The following is a 17,759-nucleotide window of genomic DNA, read 5'->3' as shown; positions in this document are numbered from 1 at the left end:
ATGCATGAGGATATTAACATTTGAAGCGAGCCATCATTTATACTCTATTGAAAAATATATTTTTTTCCACGATATTAGTGGATGTATGACAATTTGTGTAGATTACATATAAAGTATTCTCCTAAGATATTTATGTACACTACGATACATACTAATATGAATTATTTCTACCAATATGGTAATAGATTATTCCAAAAACTATTATTTATTTATAATCAAGAATCAAAAACAGGTTTTGATGCTTGAATTGCATTGGTCAGAACTTGGCTTGCTCTCTAAATCGATGAAGGAGCATTTTCAATCATTAAACACAAATTGGGTTGAGTCCTCGTGGTCTCTCATTTTAATTGTTCGAGTATATTTGTGAAGGATGTATAAAGAAGCGGAAGAAAAAATTTTAAAATTATTATTTTCATCACAATTATCATTACATCTAATTAATTACAGTGTCATCAGATAAGAATGTCGCAAGATAGCTTTGCACCGTCTACTTCAACCATAAGTCCATAACCATAACAGTGCCAGGCGTAGTTCCAGATCAACAATGGCACAGACAATATCTTTTCCACCTTATGTCTTCATAGCTCTATCAATGAACAGACCAAACAACTATTTTTACAGAACACGAATGTGAAGGAGATCTGTGTTAACAATAACTCGGACCAAGCAAAGGTAAGCATACAGACTCTAAAATTCAAAAAAGGGAAATTAAAAATAAAAGAAACTAATGGAAACTCTAGCTTGTAATTATTGAGAATAGCTACATAATCAACGCATTACACACCTGGCATCCAGCATAAAAGACTTTATGTGCTTTTGGATTAATGTCACCAACCTGCTCCTTGTAGTACACATAACACCAGTTCACCACACTGCAATTTGAAAGAAAATGGATCGGTAAAAAATTTGCATCGCATCTTGTCCATCTTTTCGTTCAAGAAGCAAAATGTCATACGTAGTACAAGATGAGAATCAACCTTCCCAGTATAATTGCAATAAGTGAGATGTCAAAAAATTTTGCGCGCGCCAAATAACTAGCAAGATATGAAACAGCACTCATTCTGCATGTTACAATAAGCAGGTTACATATCTTGATAAGTTGAAACATAACAAGCTCAATGATAACACGGAACAATTAGAAAAGGTGAAAAAGATGTGTTATATGAGATAATACAGTGACAAAAATGTAGATAAACCTAAACAAAATAATAATTGAAAAAAGAACAAATCTGACTAGAGATAATCGGTGTAACTCCAATTTACATGGTAGGAAAAAACTGCACAATCCATTAACAATCATACCAAGAATAAACCATAAAGGCAATGAATATCTGGAAAAATAATATCTAATTTACGCACTTCTCCAGCACTCACTCCAAGGATGTAAGTCAAATGTTCGATCCCCACGGACCCTTCATTTTTTTGCAACTAGATAATTTTCTAGCAGCAACTTATTATTATATCATCTGATGGACAAACGAATAAAAGATTGGTCATATTTACAACAAACTCAAGAGAATAAATGAAATTTTGAATTAATTTTGCAAGTTAAAATGAGTATAAAATATAATACGCTTTTTCTCAAGAGTGATAGGATTCTTTGCAGTGTAATTTCAAAGTATATAGAACAATAGCATGCCATTTGCAGATTAAAAAATATATACAAATACAACAAAAATATGTGCCAGGAGTTGAACAAAGAACATCAAAATTTCATAGACTCGCTTCTCAACAAAAATAATATTTAATTTATACAATATGAACATTAAAAATAAAACTTCAAGAAAACCTTAACCCTTACCTCAGTTCAGGATCGGGACCACTAACAAAGGTATTTACAAGCATGCTGACAAATTTTTTTCCATAACTTTCAGGATCCAGAGAGCAGGTGTAGAACATGATAAACTACAAGAGACGCACAGCAAATATGGTTAAAAGTAAATGACAGCTTCCAATAAGTAAAAATGTAAATAAACAAAGAACTGATGAAAAACTACAATATTTTTAAATGATCCCAAGAAATGGCAAATACCTGACAATTTTGATTTATAGGCGGTCAATATAGTTATCCGAAATGATTGGAGAAGAGTCTCAAACACCTGAAACATAATTGCAAGGTGAACAAGGTACAAAATTTGCATCATTAAAATGGCAAATTAAAGGAACGACATAGATTTTACCTGAACTAGATGACCACTCTCACTACAGGTTTTAAGATGTTCAAATACAAGTACCATTAGATTATCCAGCTTTCTAGAAACATCAACTCCACTAAACCTTTGCATCAGACTTTCCCAATCAAACTGGCACATAATGAGATTATATTACAAAAATGATGCATAAAGTCAGAAAAAAATAGTCCATATAAAAAAGTGTTATCAGAATTCTATAGAACAGTTTAACGTGTCTATGTTTTGGTACAATGTTGAAGATTATCCAGAATCACAAACTTCCTCAAGTTTCCTAAGGTTATTACTTCAAATTAATATCATTGTCTACATAAATAAATGAAAAAAAATTCATGTTATCAGTCAACATCGAGTAGACATTTATTATTAATTAAACATAAAAAAGTTGATCACAATGAGGCCATGCTGGACTAGTTAAGCAATATCACCCCCACGGAGCCCATTAATATAAATATATAATGTTGATAACATCAAGAGACACCACAAATTTTCTACTATCAATTTTAGTCATTGCCACACGACAAAAAAACTGCTGTTACAATTTCCTCAGATAGCAATTTCTGGTTTTAGTTAAAACACCTTCTGAACAGAGACACACCCTTTTGTCCTTCAAAAACCAAAAACCAATTTTCTAAAACACGAGGAAAATAAGAAAAAAGAATTTTTTTAAAAAAAAAGACATTACTCAACAAAAGGACTTAACTGAAGCCAAAAGTCGTGAACCATCAACAATGTTTGATTGAGTTTATTCTGATAGTTTTTCAATAGAAAAGACATGCTCAAGCCTATAACTGTTTCAAATTCAAGAAATGAAGAATAATAAAAAAAATTCTTCCCGTTTGTTCGGTGTAATAAAATCAGAAAAAAATAAGACTAACAAATGTAATGAATAAACGATAACCGGCAAACCAAAAGAAAAGGGAAGGAAAGATCACCTCATTATAATCTTGTTGAATATGATCTATTGGCACTTCAAAGGTTTCGAGTTCCTTACCCTTATGAAAATCATCCTTCAAAATGTCATTCCAATCAATTTCTACCTACAATGAGGACCAGCGAAAAACCTTCTTCAGATCAGTGAAAAGTCTTCAAGAATTAATTTCACTCCTTTAAACAAACTTACATCCAAATCTCTAAGGCAATCCACAACTGCAAAAAGCAGCATTGAGCTTCCCACAAATTCACCAATCCTACCAGTCAGCAATCTCAACATGTATGTCTCAATGAAAACCTAAAGGAATGAGATATCAAGTTACAATAACCATACAGTAAATAGAAAAGACAGCCAAGAAACACATATCTGAATAGTGAATACAGCTTCATGTTTTCATGTCTCCGCTTGATTGCAAAGGAAATTAAGGTTGAGTACTAAATGCTAGGGGCGTGGATCTGATTTTAGGAGCGGAATGGTTGAGTCTTTGGGAGAGGTTCCTACAAGGATCAAGAGAAGTGGAGATTCAAGGGGACCCTTCCCTCCATCGGTCCAACGTATCTCTCCTATCTCTAATTAAAACAGTGGATGTAGTATTTTGTGGTGCTGTGTGGGTCTCGATGGAAGAAAACGATGAGCATCGAGGTGAGAAGATACAGACTCCACCGACAGAGGGGGGAAATTTGTTGGCCAAGTTTCAGAATATTTTTGAGGATTCCAAGGGCTTGCCCCCCGAAAGAAGTGACGAACATAGCATCCACATAAAGGAGGTTGTGGACCAGTGGTATTGAGGCCTATAGATATGCTCACTGTCAAAAAACGAGATGGAACGGCTGGTCAAGAAAATGCTCGCGGCAGGGGTGTTTCAGTCCAGTGTTATGTGGGAAGGTCATTTGAAACATCTTAGCATAATAGTGCAAGTTTTGAGCCATCACCAGCTAGTTTCGAATCAAAAGAAATGTCAATTTGGGCTAAAAGAAGTGGAATATTTGGGGCATATGGGTTAAGGTGAAGGAGAGTCGATGGATGATAAAAAATATTGAGTGTGCAGAAGTGGCCTATTTCCTTAAATGTCAAGGGAGTTCGAGGATTTCTAGGGCTAACCGGGTATTACAGGAAGTTCATAAAAGGTTATGGGATAATAGCCAAACCTTTAACTGAGCTCTTGAAGAAGAATAACTTAAACGGAACCTGGAAGAACAAAAGGCTTTTGAGCAGCTCAAAACAGCCATCAGCACTGCCCCTGTTCTTCGACTGCCTGACTTCAGTAAGGCATTCATGATAGAGTGTGATGCTTCAGGGAAGGGATAGGAGCAGTTTTATCTCAAGAGGGGAGGCCTATTGCATACTACAGCAGGGCCATAGCAGCTCGGGCTTAGCCAAATCAACATATGAGAAGGAGTTGATGTCTCTGGTGATGGCAATTCAGCATTGGAGACAGTATTTACTGGATAGGAAATTCACGATTATGAGGAGGAGCCTGTTACAGCGGAGAATTAGTACACCGGACCAACATCATTGGTTATCTAAACTACTGGGATATGAGTTTGATATCAAATACAAGGCTGGGCGGATGGATGGGGAAGATGATACACTGTCCAGAATGGGTCAGGAAGTTGAATTATCAATGCTGTCAGTTCCGATGTGGTTGGAATGGGAAGAGCTCAAGTTGGAGATGAAAAGTGATCCCCAGTTGCTGATGGGAGTGACCATGCTTTTTACTCACTGTCCAATGGGCGACTAATGCACAAAGATCGTGTGGTCATCCCCAAATTTTTGTTTGGGTGATGAAGTTGGTTGAAGAGTTTCATGTCAAACACACGGGATCCCATTCTGGGGCTTTCCGAACCTTAAAAAGGATTGCTAACAGCTTCTACTGGCCACGAATACAAAAAGATGTGTACCAGTTTGTGTCTGAGTGTGACGTCTGCTAACAACAAAAATATATGGCATACCACATATCCCTGGGGAGTCTGCAGTGGTTGCTCAAAATTTGCACGATAGAGATGAGCTGTTTTGCCAGTTAAAATACAATCTCCAAAGAGCCCAACAGAGAATGATTAAGTATGGCAACAACCACAGAAGAGATGTTTCTTTCCAGGTGGGTGATATGGTTTTTCTGAAGTTGAGGCCGCATAGACAACAATCCATTTGCAAGAGGATATATCAGAAGTTAGCCGCACGGTACTATGGGACCTTTAAAATCACTAAACGTATAGGGAACGTTGCTTATGAGTTACAGCTGCCGCCGGGATCAAGAGTGCATCCAGTGTTTCATGCATCTTGATCGAAGAAGTTTTTGGGCAGTAAAGCGCAGGGTGATGCAAAACTGCCAGAAGCATTAGAAAAAGACTTGGCTATTGCATATGAACCAGAAAAGATTCTAGCAAAGAGGTTCAAGAAGCGTGGGATGTAGCAAATTTTACAACTACTGGTCAAATAGAAGGGTCGCATCGCGGAGGAAGCCACTTGGGAGGATGCAGATGTATTACTGACTCAATTACCAGATCACCACCTTGAGGACAAGGTGGATTCTGAAGGGGGGATAATGATACGGGTACAGGGAACGTGGGCCTGAAACAGGGCCCCAAGATCCAATATGTATATTTAGGAGAAAAGTAGGAAAGACGTGGGGGGAGGGGAGTACAAAAAGAGTGAGGGTAGAGAGAGAAGAATCATTCAGTTATTTTTTATTGTGCATGGTAACTAGCTGAGCTAGGGAATATAGAGCTTGTTTCTGGATTTTTCTTATTGTTACTCCATCACGTCAATATACATACTTTTTTACTTTATCGTGTTCTTCATTCTCTTGTTAAGCTCAGGTGAATCCTATCAGTTTCATGGTGATGGGATTATTGATGTTCGCGAAAATATACATATTGCGTGAATTGTGTGGATGTTATGTGCAGGGGCAAGGGTGTGTGAGTGAATGGCATCAGAAACAACATTTCCTAGTACGGTGTGGCTCAAGGATGAACCAAGCGGACGCTAGTGGGTATGTGATCCTTAGGACCGAAAAGGGTTGGGGGTAGTTCGCCAATGCCAAGAGATTGCATGGACAATTAGCGGCTCATGGCACGCTTCTAGGTGAAGGAAAACATGAATGAATCGATCTCACACCGAAATGAGAGGTATTTCATCTCGTCACATGAGAATTCTAAAGTTAAGTATGCTTGACTTGGAGCAATCAAGAGATGGGTGACCCCTCAAAAATTTCTCAAGATGCATGCGACTAAGGATATAAGCATGCTGAAAAGACACGTGGTAGTATAGTGGAGACAGTGGTCGAATCTTGGGTGTTACATGCTCACTTATGAAGCCAATCATACCGCGCATACTTGCAAATAAATCATGTCGACTCTACACTTACAAGTAAGTGAGGCCAATGAAATGCGAGAGAAGTACTGAAAGCCTGTTTGTGGAGTTTAAGTTAAGAACTTTGGCAGATCGCTATTGTAGCCTCCGAAATCATGTGACGGATAAATTTAAATAATAATATTCAGCAAATTCTCAAAGTTGGTATGTTTGAATTTAGCTAAATCGCTAAATTACCGCAATAATAAAAAGTAACAATACCCAGAAATCGTGTAAATGATCTTACATGTTCTTTCATCTTTATGTTTGGCATCCTATTTGTGACTATCTTCTCAAGCTTCCTAGGTGAAGGGACATGACTGATCCTGGCAATTTTTAGCAAAGTTGAATGGACACGATCAAGAACTTGGTTCTTCTTAGTACGCCCACACGATTATTTTAATAAATCCACAAGATAAGACGCAGAAGAGGGAGAAGTCGGTGGCATGAAATTGATAACAAGCATTTCCAAACACAACATATTCTCCTCTTGATGAAGCCTATAACAAGGTGGAAAAATAGCTGAATGGTCAATAACAAAGTATTAAGTACCTTAATAAAAAAAATTCCAGCAAATCGATAGGACACTTACAACTAACATACCAAGTGTACGAGCAATTCAACCAATGCCTTCATAACATCAGTACCATACTCCCACAGGCTCATTCGAAATATCTGAAGTACCAAAAAATATTGAATAAATTAAAAGGTAAGTCACATCAAGAAAAGAAAAAAACAAAACTTGATGCAACTCCATGAACTCACAGCACCAAGAAGAGACCGATGGTGGGTGATGTCTATGCGATGAACAGCTCCATTCACAGCTTTCAAACATGCCTGCCAGTTCATAGAAAAGATTAACTCATAGGATAGTCTATGATGGATACCCACTAATTTACTTGGAAAAACAACAGCTTACCACAAGAAGGGCCACCTCGTCAGTAACAAGGCGTTCTTTACGGTATAACACTGCAACAAGCTGGTTATAGTAGTCGCAATCACCCTAAATTAGGTAAAATTTAGCATGTATTAGTAGGATTGATAGTGTAACTCAATAGATTGATTGAATAATAACAAAGAAAAACTCCAACAATCATTCTATGATTACCTCAATTGCAGCTTTAAGAGCATTCCTAATTTGTTCATCCAACTCAGAATCTGTGAAACTTGGTTCATATATGACAGGTGCTCCCATTTGCATCTTGTAACCTCAACCGAAACACTGGCAGTAAAATTGATAATTCGGGCGTAAATCTATATTTTTGGTAAAATTTCAGAATTTTTACACATATTCTATCTATTTTTTTATTGTGAATTTCAATAAATAAAATTATGTCCACAAAAATACAATTTAATTTAACACAAAGAATGGCTTTAAATGATCAAATGCACTCTCTTTCATATAACTATCAGCCCAACATGGACAGGATAGTTAGTCGTTGATGTCATGGTGTCAAACATGCTATGCAATGTATGTAAAAATAGGGGTGGGTTTGTCAGCTTCCTCGTGTTCTGGTTTTTTTGGGTCGGGTACCCAAAAATGGGGTAGCATTTTTACTATCTGAACCCAAAAAATCATTACCCGATCTTCGGGTACCAGGTGCCCGTAATTTCAGGCCAAATTCTGCACAATATTCTGTAAGAAAAAAAAATTTTACGGTTTTACATACATTAATGGATACATAGGGAAACTAATAAAACAACAAAAAAACAAAAAACAAAAAAAAAGCTGCATAAAAACAAGAAGAAAAACCTGTGAATCTTCGTACATTGCAACCAACAAAATAATAACACATTATATCGAAAGAGCGCAATAGCTGGGCACTGAGAAATAGATTAAAACCGTAATTAAGATGTAGACCCGAATGGTAAAGGGAGGCTGCGACTCTCGCGAGACGATGGTTTGAGTCGGTCTTCTTTCCTCTGCTTCAGTGCTTCGGCCTTGTAGTTTCTTCGAGTTCGAGTGATGGACTCAGAGATGAAAGGAGAGCGATGGCCGGGGAGTGGCGGAGATTGAAGAAAATTTTCAACCCTAACCGAAAAATTGAAAGATGAGAGGGGTTATTTAGCCAATACATGAGTAAACCAAGTCAAATAGTAGTATTTATGTATATAATTATGGTCGGGTTTGGTTCTAACCCGAACCTGCGCAAAAATTCTCGGGTGGTTCAAGTATCTAGTCCTGTTCGGGTTTTATCTAAAGTCTAAACCATCTATTCATAATCGGGTCGGGTTTCAAGTAGTAAATGAAATCAGATAACCCGACAGGGTACCCAATTACAAATAAAAAAATATTGGTCTTAATATTAAATTTACTCATTAACGACTTAATCTTAACTTTGACGTGGCATTCGTCATTTTTTTTGTTGAAGTATGTTTATAAATTAATATTAAATATTTGTAATAGTCGATAAATTTGTAAAACAAACAACTTTGTTTTAGCCCAAACAAGGTGGGCTAATTGAATCGAAAGAATTTGGGCATTTTGGGTCTTTTTTGGTATCCAAACAAGGTGGGCTAATGAACCCAATGAATCGGGCATCCAAAAGAGCACTTTCTAACTCATTATGCGACTATAGTTTGAACTTGGCGGTAATTGAGGGAACGTAACCGGAATGTCATGCTCCCCCTGCTTCCTTCATTTTTCATTCCAAAACCCTCGGATAGAGTTCTGAATCTTTGCTATGGCCATGGCCACTCTGAATCTCACCACTTCTAAAGCTCCCAACATTCACCATCGGATCAATCCCCTCCGTTCATCTTTTTCCCGGTCTTTCCTCTCCCTTTCCTTCACAATCCCCCCTCCAACTTTTCCTCGCTTGGTTCATTCCACCACTAAAGCCTCTTTTCAACCCTCAAACCCTGAAATTAACCCCCAAAAACCTACTCCCAGATTTCCATTTATTTCAGATTTGCCTCCCCTCAAGGCCACCCTCCTCGCCGCTCTCGCCGCCGCCGCTCTTTTGGGTTCTCAGTTTTATTTTGCGTTGAAACCGGCTTATACTGCTCGAGTTTTGCCCCAAATCACTGTAGAGTCCACAGAAAAAGATGTGGTTGTGGATGAAGAAAGAGAAAATTTTCTTGAGGAAAAATTGATCTCCAATCCCTCCGATATTGATGGGCTCAAGGATCTACTGGAAATCAAGATAAGGAGCAAAAAGGTCTCAGAAGCTGTTGGGATTCTTGAAAAGTTGATACAACTGGAGCCTGAGGATATGGAGTGGCCTACATTGAAAGCGCATATCTATGCTTGTAATGGGGAGACTGAATTGGCGAAAAATGGATTCTTAGAGGTATTGAAGAAGGACCCTTTACTCGTGGAAGCTTATCACGGTCTGGTCACCGTGGCATCGCGGGAGGAGTCGAGCGAGGAGTTGGAGAGTATTAATAAGAGAGTTGAAGAGGCAATGAAGATGTGTGAAAAGGAGAATAAAATGAGTGATATGAGGGATTTTAAGATGTTGCTCGCGCAGATTCGGCTTCTTGAAGGGCGATATGACACTGCATTGAAGGTTTACCAGGAGTTAGTGGAGGAGGAGCCGAAGGATTTTCGGCCGTACTTATGTCAAGGAATAATCTTTACACTGTTGGGAAACAGCAATGAGGCGGAGAAGAATTTCGAGGAGTACAGAAGATTGGTTCCTCGAGGGCACCCTTATGCTAGTTATTTCGATGATAATGTGACTGCCACCAAGATTTTCGCTCAGAAGATGGAGGAGGAGGGAGCAATTACAAAGAGTTGAGAATGTAGCAGTACAACAGTTGCTTGTGGAGGTATTCTTGATTTAGTGGTCTTGGTACTGTGAGGTTTTGTGCCTTTTTCTACTGACGCTAGTAACTTTTATGGTCTTCTGCTTTTTTTTTTAGTTTTAGTTTGATAGGACTTTGGATTGTATATATCTATAGTATGATCCTGCGAGTGACAGGTAGGAGTTGGTTTTGTGGCTAAAAGGATTATCTGCCGTTTTGAAGTTCAAGGTTCCTTACACAATGCCAGTTAATGGTTGATCTCGTAATGAAGGAAACACTAATGGCATGCATGGTATGTTTTCGCATAGGGTGATAAGTTATGATTAACAGAATAGTGCTTTATCGTAAGTGTAGAATTTTGAATTTAACTTATTTGTCAATTATGACCAAGAAAACGAGCAGTTGTGATTCAGATTATCCTCTCAGATTCAAGAACTTGTGTGCAGAAATTGTATATGAATCAAGAAAGAACACAGGAGATTTTTTAGGTGGTTCGACAGAATGAATATCTACGTCCACCAGAGTCGCCACTAGACCAATCGTTTACCAGTTACAATCGATCGAGACTCAAATCATAACTCTAGAAAAATGTTACTCTTGTTTCTCTTGTTTTTTTCACTAGTAGAAACACTCTAGATTATTTCTCTCTTTTGATAACTAAGCTCTCGATTCTCATTTGTGGAAAGTTACTCTTCTAAATGGTCATTCTTCCTTTTATACTTGATCCGCATGGAGTCATCTAGAAGCTTTGGTATGCGTTGTTGATTCATCAACTGCTTCCAACTCCAGCCCAGTTGAAAGTGAGCAAACAGTTAATTTGTTTCCCTTAATGTAACTGTCAGAATTGTTTTGTTTGAATCCGAGACACTTGCTTTCACAATAAGGTCTGACTTGATTTGGTGCCAAATGGATATGTTGATAATTCAAAGTTACGTGCATTGGGTATATCACTTACCGTTAAATGATGTGAGCTATAGTGTGATTAACCTGATATGGCAGTAACCATTTCATCTGGTGTAAATCACTTATGTAGTTATGTAGCAAAGAAAAGACATTTGCTGACTATCGTTGTATAGATTGAGTTATCTAACTATTGATGCGTGAGCAGTTTATTTAACCACATTATCTGCCAACATCTTAGAGTATTTTTTGAAGTTGTGGATGGTTTAACTGATTTGCACCATAGCATGTCATTGAAAAATGTTTCTTGTTCTTAGATTTTGGGTAAATCAGTCACCCTGGTTTGGTGATTTATCATTTTTCTTGTTTTAAACTCGTAGGGGAATAAGCCCCCGATGAATCTGTACTTTTCCATTATCAGAATACTTGCTATTTCTCATGGTATATTTTGTTTTGGATATTCGAAGTAGTTGTTTGGTTATTGTGGCTTTATGATACATCAATCTAACATGAGTGGATTAAATAAACATGTATTGAGTGATAACTTTTTCGTTTGATTCAACAATGATACTGATGGTAGATTTTGGTGATGAGATGCTACAATGGGGTATTACCCCGATTGTATATACGGTGTTCATCTCCAAACACAGCAGTTCCATATTTGATTTCACATATAAACTAAAACGATATCAAAGTTGCAAGAACTCAACCTAAATTTTCTCGTCTAGATTCAATTTGGGTGCCTGATTATTGTGTGATTTTGCGGCCACACCAGTTTAAAACCCCACATATGAAGAAATTTAAGTTCATCCATTCCAAGTATTCGTGCAGGAACCCAACACTTGCAGATATGTTATGGTTGCAATGCCCATATCATGATGCACTTGTGTTATGTTTGGGCGCAAAATCCCAATTGGTTATTGTGCCGAACACTCCAAAATTTTCTTCTCAAATTAATTTTATTTCATGTTCTATGTGATCTGATGAATGAGGTATTGTACGCGTAAAATACTTTTAACAATACATATAATTTGTCTACATATAAGAACATCATACACGAATTAATCACACATGAGCTACGTGTTTTAAAATTGGTTTTACAAGTTACTTCAAAAAAAAAGATTTGGGGTTTTTGTTAAAAGAAATGGGGGTCTTATTAGTTTACAAATCGTTGATGTAAATCGTTGGAACACATTCCGGAATTCAAGGCTTGGTATCTTTTCTTGGCTTGTCGGTTTGTGTGGAGGGTAAGACAATAGCTAGATAGTGCATTCGATTTACACGCCAGACGGCCAAATTTGTGGATCGATTCCATTGATTGTTGTCGGCTTTTGAGTGAGGCCAAAGTCTAAATTCAATTATTATTATTTTTACCATTTTTAAACGGTTACTTCAATTAAGTTGTCGTGACTAAAATTTCTTTGGGAACGAAAGACTACAGCTTTTTTTGTATGTTGACTTCGTTTTTTATAGTTTATGTCCATACCGATAATGTATAAATTAATGTGTATATATATTCATATTATGTGTGCAAACATTTTAATATAAGGTGTAATTTTATATATGTGCTTTAAAACTTTGACTTGTCGATACAATTATTTTATCAATTTCCGCATAAATGCAAACCTGTCTTGTCGTGTCTCATCTTGTCTTGTCTTGTCTTGCCGATGAATGAACTCTCGAGTCTCGAGTTTTTATTTTTTTTTTGTCACACATTGCAAAAATGTTTGAGGTAATAACAATGGGTTTATTATGTACTTATTCGAGTAATGGGGGATAATGCATTCTTTTGTATAGAATTATTATAGATGTTGAATAGCTATCAATATAATATATAGCGTCTTAGAGCCGTTAAAACGAGCCAACGCGATGAGATGACTTTTTTTTTTCTTGAAAAATTATCAATCTAACTCGTCTATAAAAAATCAAATCATTTGAGAAATTGTTTACGATTTTTTTTTCCCGATCACGTCGTGCGGTACGAAACCGGCCAGATAACTTTTAGTCTATGGCTAGAAGCAAGTCTCCGGCGCCGATTAAGTATTTTTTGTCCATTATATGTTGAATTCTGCTTAGAAAAATAAAAGAAAATCATCTCCTCAAGTTGTTTCACTACAGAGAGACACGGGGTAAATTAAGCGTACAAATAATAAAACAATCTGCCGTCACACTACTTTTATAACTTGGTGACTCGTCCTATCAAAATAAATATAGGTAAAAATTCGTGTGAGACAATCTAACGGGTCGTATTTTATGAGAAAAATCTATTATTTGGGTCATCCAAAAATATTACTTTTTATGCTAAGAGTATTACTTTTTATTGTAAATATCGGTAGGATTAACTTGTCTCACATTTAAAGATTCGTGAGACTAACTCACTAGAGATCTACTCATACATATTTTGTTTCAAATATCAGTTACATCATTGTTTAACCCAGTACATATAATCAATTACAAAGTAATTCGATGATACCATCAAATAAAATATTATAACCAGCTGCTAATATAATAACATAACACTTGAGTGTGACTCGAAGTAATATCTATTTGCTTGGGCTAAAATTAAATGCAGTCCAATTAATTTGGTTTAAGGAAAATAAGATTAATTGGTCGACAAATTTAAACGCAACCCCATTAATGATTCAAAATCATCTGAATTGGTTTGGCTTATCGACAAGTGGTTCCACAACATATCGAATGATAAATTACAGTAAATTTTTGTAAAAATCAGTGAACTAAATATTGAAGAAAATACAATAGAGGAAATCTTAAAGTAAGCCAAATCGAGGTTTGTGTGGAGTACAGTGTCCTTAAAACAAACTCGTCCTCTCATATATGTGCTTCGAGGATCGTCTTGAACGTCTGTTTCACATTATACAACGGAACAACCAACAGTGACTTAGCATGAGGTACCACTACGGCGAATTGAAAACGTACATTCTTTTTATCACCGAAATTTAACGAAGACCAAATGGAAAGCTAATAATATGAAATGTAAGAGCGTACTTGAAAGAGATATTGAGTGTTTGTAGAAATCATTTACACGTGTTTGAAAAGAGGAAATGAACACACTATTTATCTAGCGTACTTGAAAGAGATATTGAGTGTTTGTAGAAATCATTTACACGTGTTTGAAAAGAGGAAATGAACACACTATTTATAAGCCCCAAAATGCACACCAAGAGTCATACAAGATTAATTAACTCGATTAATCTTCTCGTTAACCCGAGGATATGAAAGAGCCAAAAGTCTCCAATTAACTCAATAATGTGGAAAGTCAAAAGACACTTCCAGAATAATGAGCCACAACTAACTCAAAAATGCGGAGAGCCAAAAGACACTCCCACGTTCCCGAGACAAATTTTTATTCAAACTCTAAATTCGATTCAAACTTCCAACAATAACCTGCGGTCAAACTTGTTTTCAACGAATTGTGAATTTTTAAAAGTTCACTTTTCACCGCTTCATTCAATCTGATGCGTTAGACCTGACACGCTCACATTCTCATAAATTTTAGAGCAAACATTGTTCTAAAAGTGAGAATCTTGACTAAAATTTTTTTTAAAAAAAAATTAGCACAAGAAAATGTTAAAATATAAAAACCATATATTTAAATGTCCATAATTTCTTGTGATGCACGAAATAGTAGATGAAACATATTTATCATGTAGATATATGATTTCGGGGGCTATAAACGGGTTTGTTGCTGTGGGTTTTTTTTTTTTGTATATTTAAATAGGCAAATTGGCCTCTTATTCACGATATTTGGTGAATCCATCAACTTCACGACATCGACTCCACATTGTTGTGGTGGGTCGATTTTCAAAATTAATAAGAGAGAGGGCAAGTTTGAAACTGAAGCCACACTTTGTTCAAGATCTCTAACTAGGAGTCATCACTCTCCCCATATAAAAAATAAACATATTTAGTATTCATTTTATGTGATACAAAAAGGTGTTCCGTTGGATTACTAACAAAAGTATATGTTAATGTTGTTTTGTTGATATTTTGAAATATAATTTAACACATAAAGCATTGTCATGAACTAACTAAAATCTAAAAGTAAATTCAATGTTAAGGAAAAGAGCATTCCAAAAAGACAAAAACTTGTGTGAGACGGTCTCACGTGTCGTATTTTGTGAGACACATATCTTATTTGGAGTCATCCATGAAAAAGTATTACTTTTTATGCTAAGAATATTAATTTTTATTGTGAATATCAGTAAGATTGACCCGTCTCACAGATAAAGATTTGTGAGACCGTCTTACAAGAGCTTTGCCATTGCAAGAATTATGCAACAATAATATTTCATAAATTTCTATCAATAAGAAAAATACATAATTTCGAAGGTAAGTTGAATCAATGTGTACATGTATATCTACACTATATTATTATATTTTAGATATTTAAAACAACTAACTTTTGATATTATTATCTGTTTTAATAATTATATATGTATATTAATAAAGTTCTGAAATTTTGATATAATTTTCTTTAGCTCGATAGATAAGATCTTTATTTTCTAAGCATTAAATAACTAGTTCTATTCCTATTTAGATCTTTTTTTCTCTCAATTTTCTAGTTATTTTTTAATTTATATGTCAAAATGACATTATAGTATCTCACTATCTTCGTTTAAATATAAACCAAATGAATTATAAAAAAATTATACAAATACGTATTACGTGCGTCGAAATACTAATATGAATAGAGTCATCGACCTCTTAATTAAAGTGCTATTGTCTCGGGATCCTCACCTAGATATGAGAGAAGGTAAATTGGTTCTAAACTCAATTATAATAATTAGACACGACATACCATCTTTACACAAATTATGCATGTATTTATATTAATGTATTTATACATGAAAATTCTATGCTAAAAATATTATATATTTTTTGTATTACATAAATACTTTTATATTACTTTAAGGTACACCTTAGATGATAAAAATCCCAAAAAATTTGTTTTTGAAAAATGAAGATATCCGATTTGTACAATTCGAAAAAAACAAAATAAAATAATCAAATCAACTGTGTTATTGATTTTATATGTAATTTGGATGTTAACTCCACGAAAATTAGGCCCACGACCAATTATATGTCGTGGGGTTTGTTTTGCCATAAATACCCCCCAAATCCTAACCCTAATCCTAACCTCCCCGATTCTTCCAACATTTAATCAGCGTCGCTGTATTTTCCAACCGTTCGTCTCATGGCACAATCAAATCCCTCCACGTGGCAGAAGGTCCCCCACGATCACACACTCTCACATGACCAACGACGTTACGTGCAAGTGTCCTCGTGCATTTAAATTTTCTATTAGTAGATGTGAAGTAATATTAAGTAAAATATTTCGGTACAAATTTAATTTAGTGTTTTAATTACATAAATTTATTATTTATAAAAAAATTTATATGATTTTCATTTTGTGCAATCACGTGACAAGAATCAACAGTGTGCCATCAAAATTTAATATCAATTACGTGCATGTGTTATCAAATGTTGAAATATTTGTTGGGAAGATTAAACTTTTCGTTGTGTATGTTAGCGTCTTACTTTTTTTTTAATTATGTTGTCAACTTTTAATTTTACGTTTTTTGTTACTGTGTTGTCAAATTTTAATCTTAGTCATGTATATATCATTTTTCGACAATTTAATCTTTTATTTAGCCGAGATTTTATATCAATTTTATGTTGGAAAAAACACTAATTTGTTAAAAAAACAAATATATTTAGATTGAAATTTAAATTTAACAACATAGATTAAAAAATTATAAAAAAAAACTAAATATGCAAAAATACAGTATTTTTAATATGTTTTCTCGGTCTAACTTTATATTTGGAGTTTTTTTTTTTGCTGTTTTTCTTTATGCTAGTAAAATATATATATGCGTTGTATGCGTTATTATTATTTTTTAATTTGATCAAATAATATTAAACAATTAACACAAAATTATTTTCAATTTATAAGAGTTATTGGATTTAAAATGGATGTTTTGTTTAGATTTTTTTCTATGTAAAATATGAAGTGATAATTATGAAATTAAATATTTCGATGTCATCTAAAGTAGTTATTCTAAGAGTCTCAGATTTAATAATATAATAATATAATATAGATTAATGATATAGTATAGATATTATAGATACAAATAAGAATGTCCCGTGAGAAATTTACTAATTTGAGAAATAATATTTGATTTATTCTGAACATCAAATGCCTAATTTCATAAAATAATATAGATAATACATAGAAAACATTACTTATGTATATCATTATATTATTTTTAATTTTGCAATTATTGCTTCCATCACAAAAACTATCGTCTCATGCGTCAATTTTATGAGACAGATCTCCGAGAACAAATTCATGAAAAAAAATATAATTTTTATGTTAAAAACATTAATTTTCATTATAAATATAGATTAGATCAACCCGTCTCACGGATATATAAATCCGTGAAACATGTCTCATAATTCCATTTGTGATAAACCATCAACCACTTTAATAAAATGAAACCATGCTAATTATTAATATTGTTCCAAATTGTGCGTCCAAATCTTCTGTTCAAACCAATAACAAAGATTGTGTCCTAATACTGCGTAATATATTAATAACTTTAAAATGTAATCTT

The 17,759-nt window shown here is 34.9% G+C and overlaps 1 protein-coding gene and 1 pseudogene across 2 annotated transcripts; one reads left to right on the top strand and one right to left on the bottom strand.

Annotated features, from left to right (window-relative positions):
* Positions 1–396: 396 nt before the first annotated feature.
* Positions 397–8,534, bottom strand: LOC142548551 (uncharacterized; annotated as a pseudogene).
* Positions 8,535–9,031: 497 nt separating this feature from the next.
* LOC142548550 (protein SLOW GREEN 1, chloroplastic-like) lies at positions 9,032–11,073 on the top strand. Of its 2 annotated transcripts, none has more exons than XM_075656930.1 (2): positions 9,032–10,248; positions 10,671–11,073. In XM_075656930.1, exon 1 carries the CDS (start codon positions 9,159–9,161, stop codon positions 10,215–10,217), a length of 1,059 nt encoding a protein of 352 aa, XP_075513045.1. In that variant the 5' UTR covers positions 9,032–9,158; the 3' UTR covers positions 10,218–10,248; positions 10,671–11,073. The 2 variants fall into 2 exon arrangements, 1 of the variants encoding a protein (XP_075513045.1); XR_012820973.1 differs by having other exon boundaries at positions 9,034–10,516.
* Positions 11,074–17,759: the final 6,686 nt, after the last annotated feature.

This window comes from Primulina tabacum, chromosome 6 (genome assembly GCF_025594145.1).
Source record: "Primulina tabacum isolate GXHZ01 chromosome 6, ASM2559414v2, whole genome shotgun sequence".
In the NCBI taxonomy this organism is placed as follows: Eukaryota; Viridiplantae; Streptophyta; class Magnoliopsida; order Lamiales; family Gesneriaceae; genus Primulina; species Primulina tabacum.
The sequence above is the reverse complement of the archived record's forward strand: the minus strand, read 5'-3'. Positions and strand labels throughout refer to the sequence as shown.

Excerpts from the sequence above, each read along its gene's own strand:
- LOC142548550 (XM_075656930.1), top strand. The coding sequence starts at position 9,159 with ATGGCCATGGCCACTCTGAATCTCACCACTTCTAAAGCTCCCAACATT.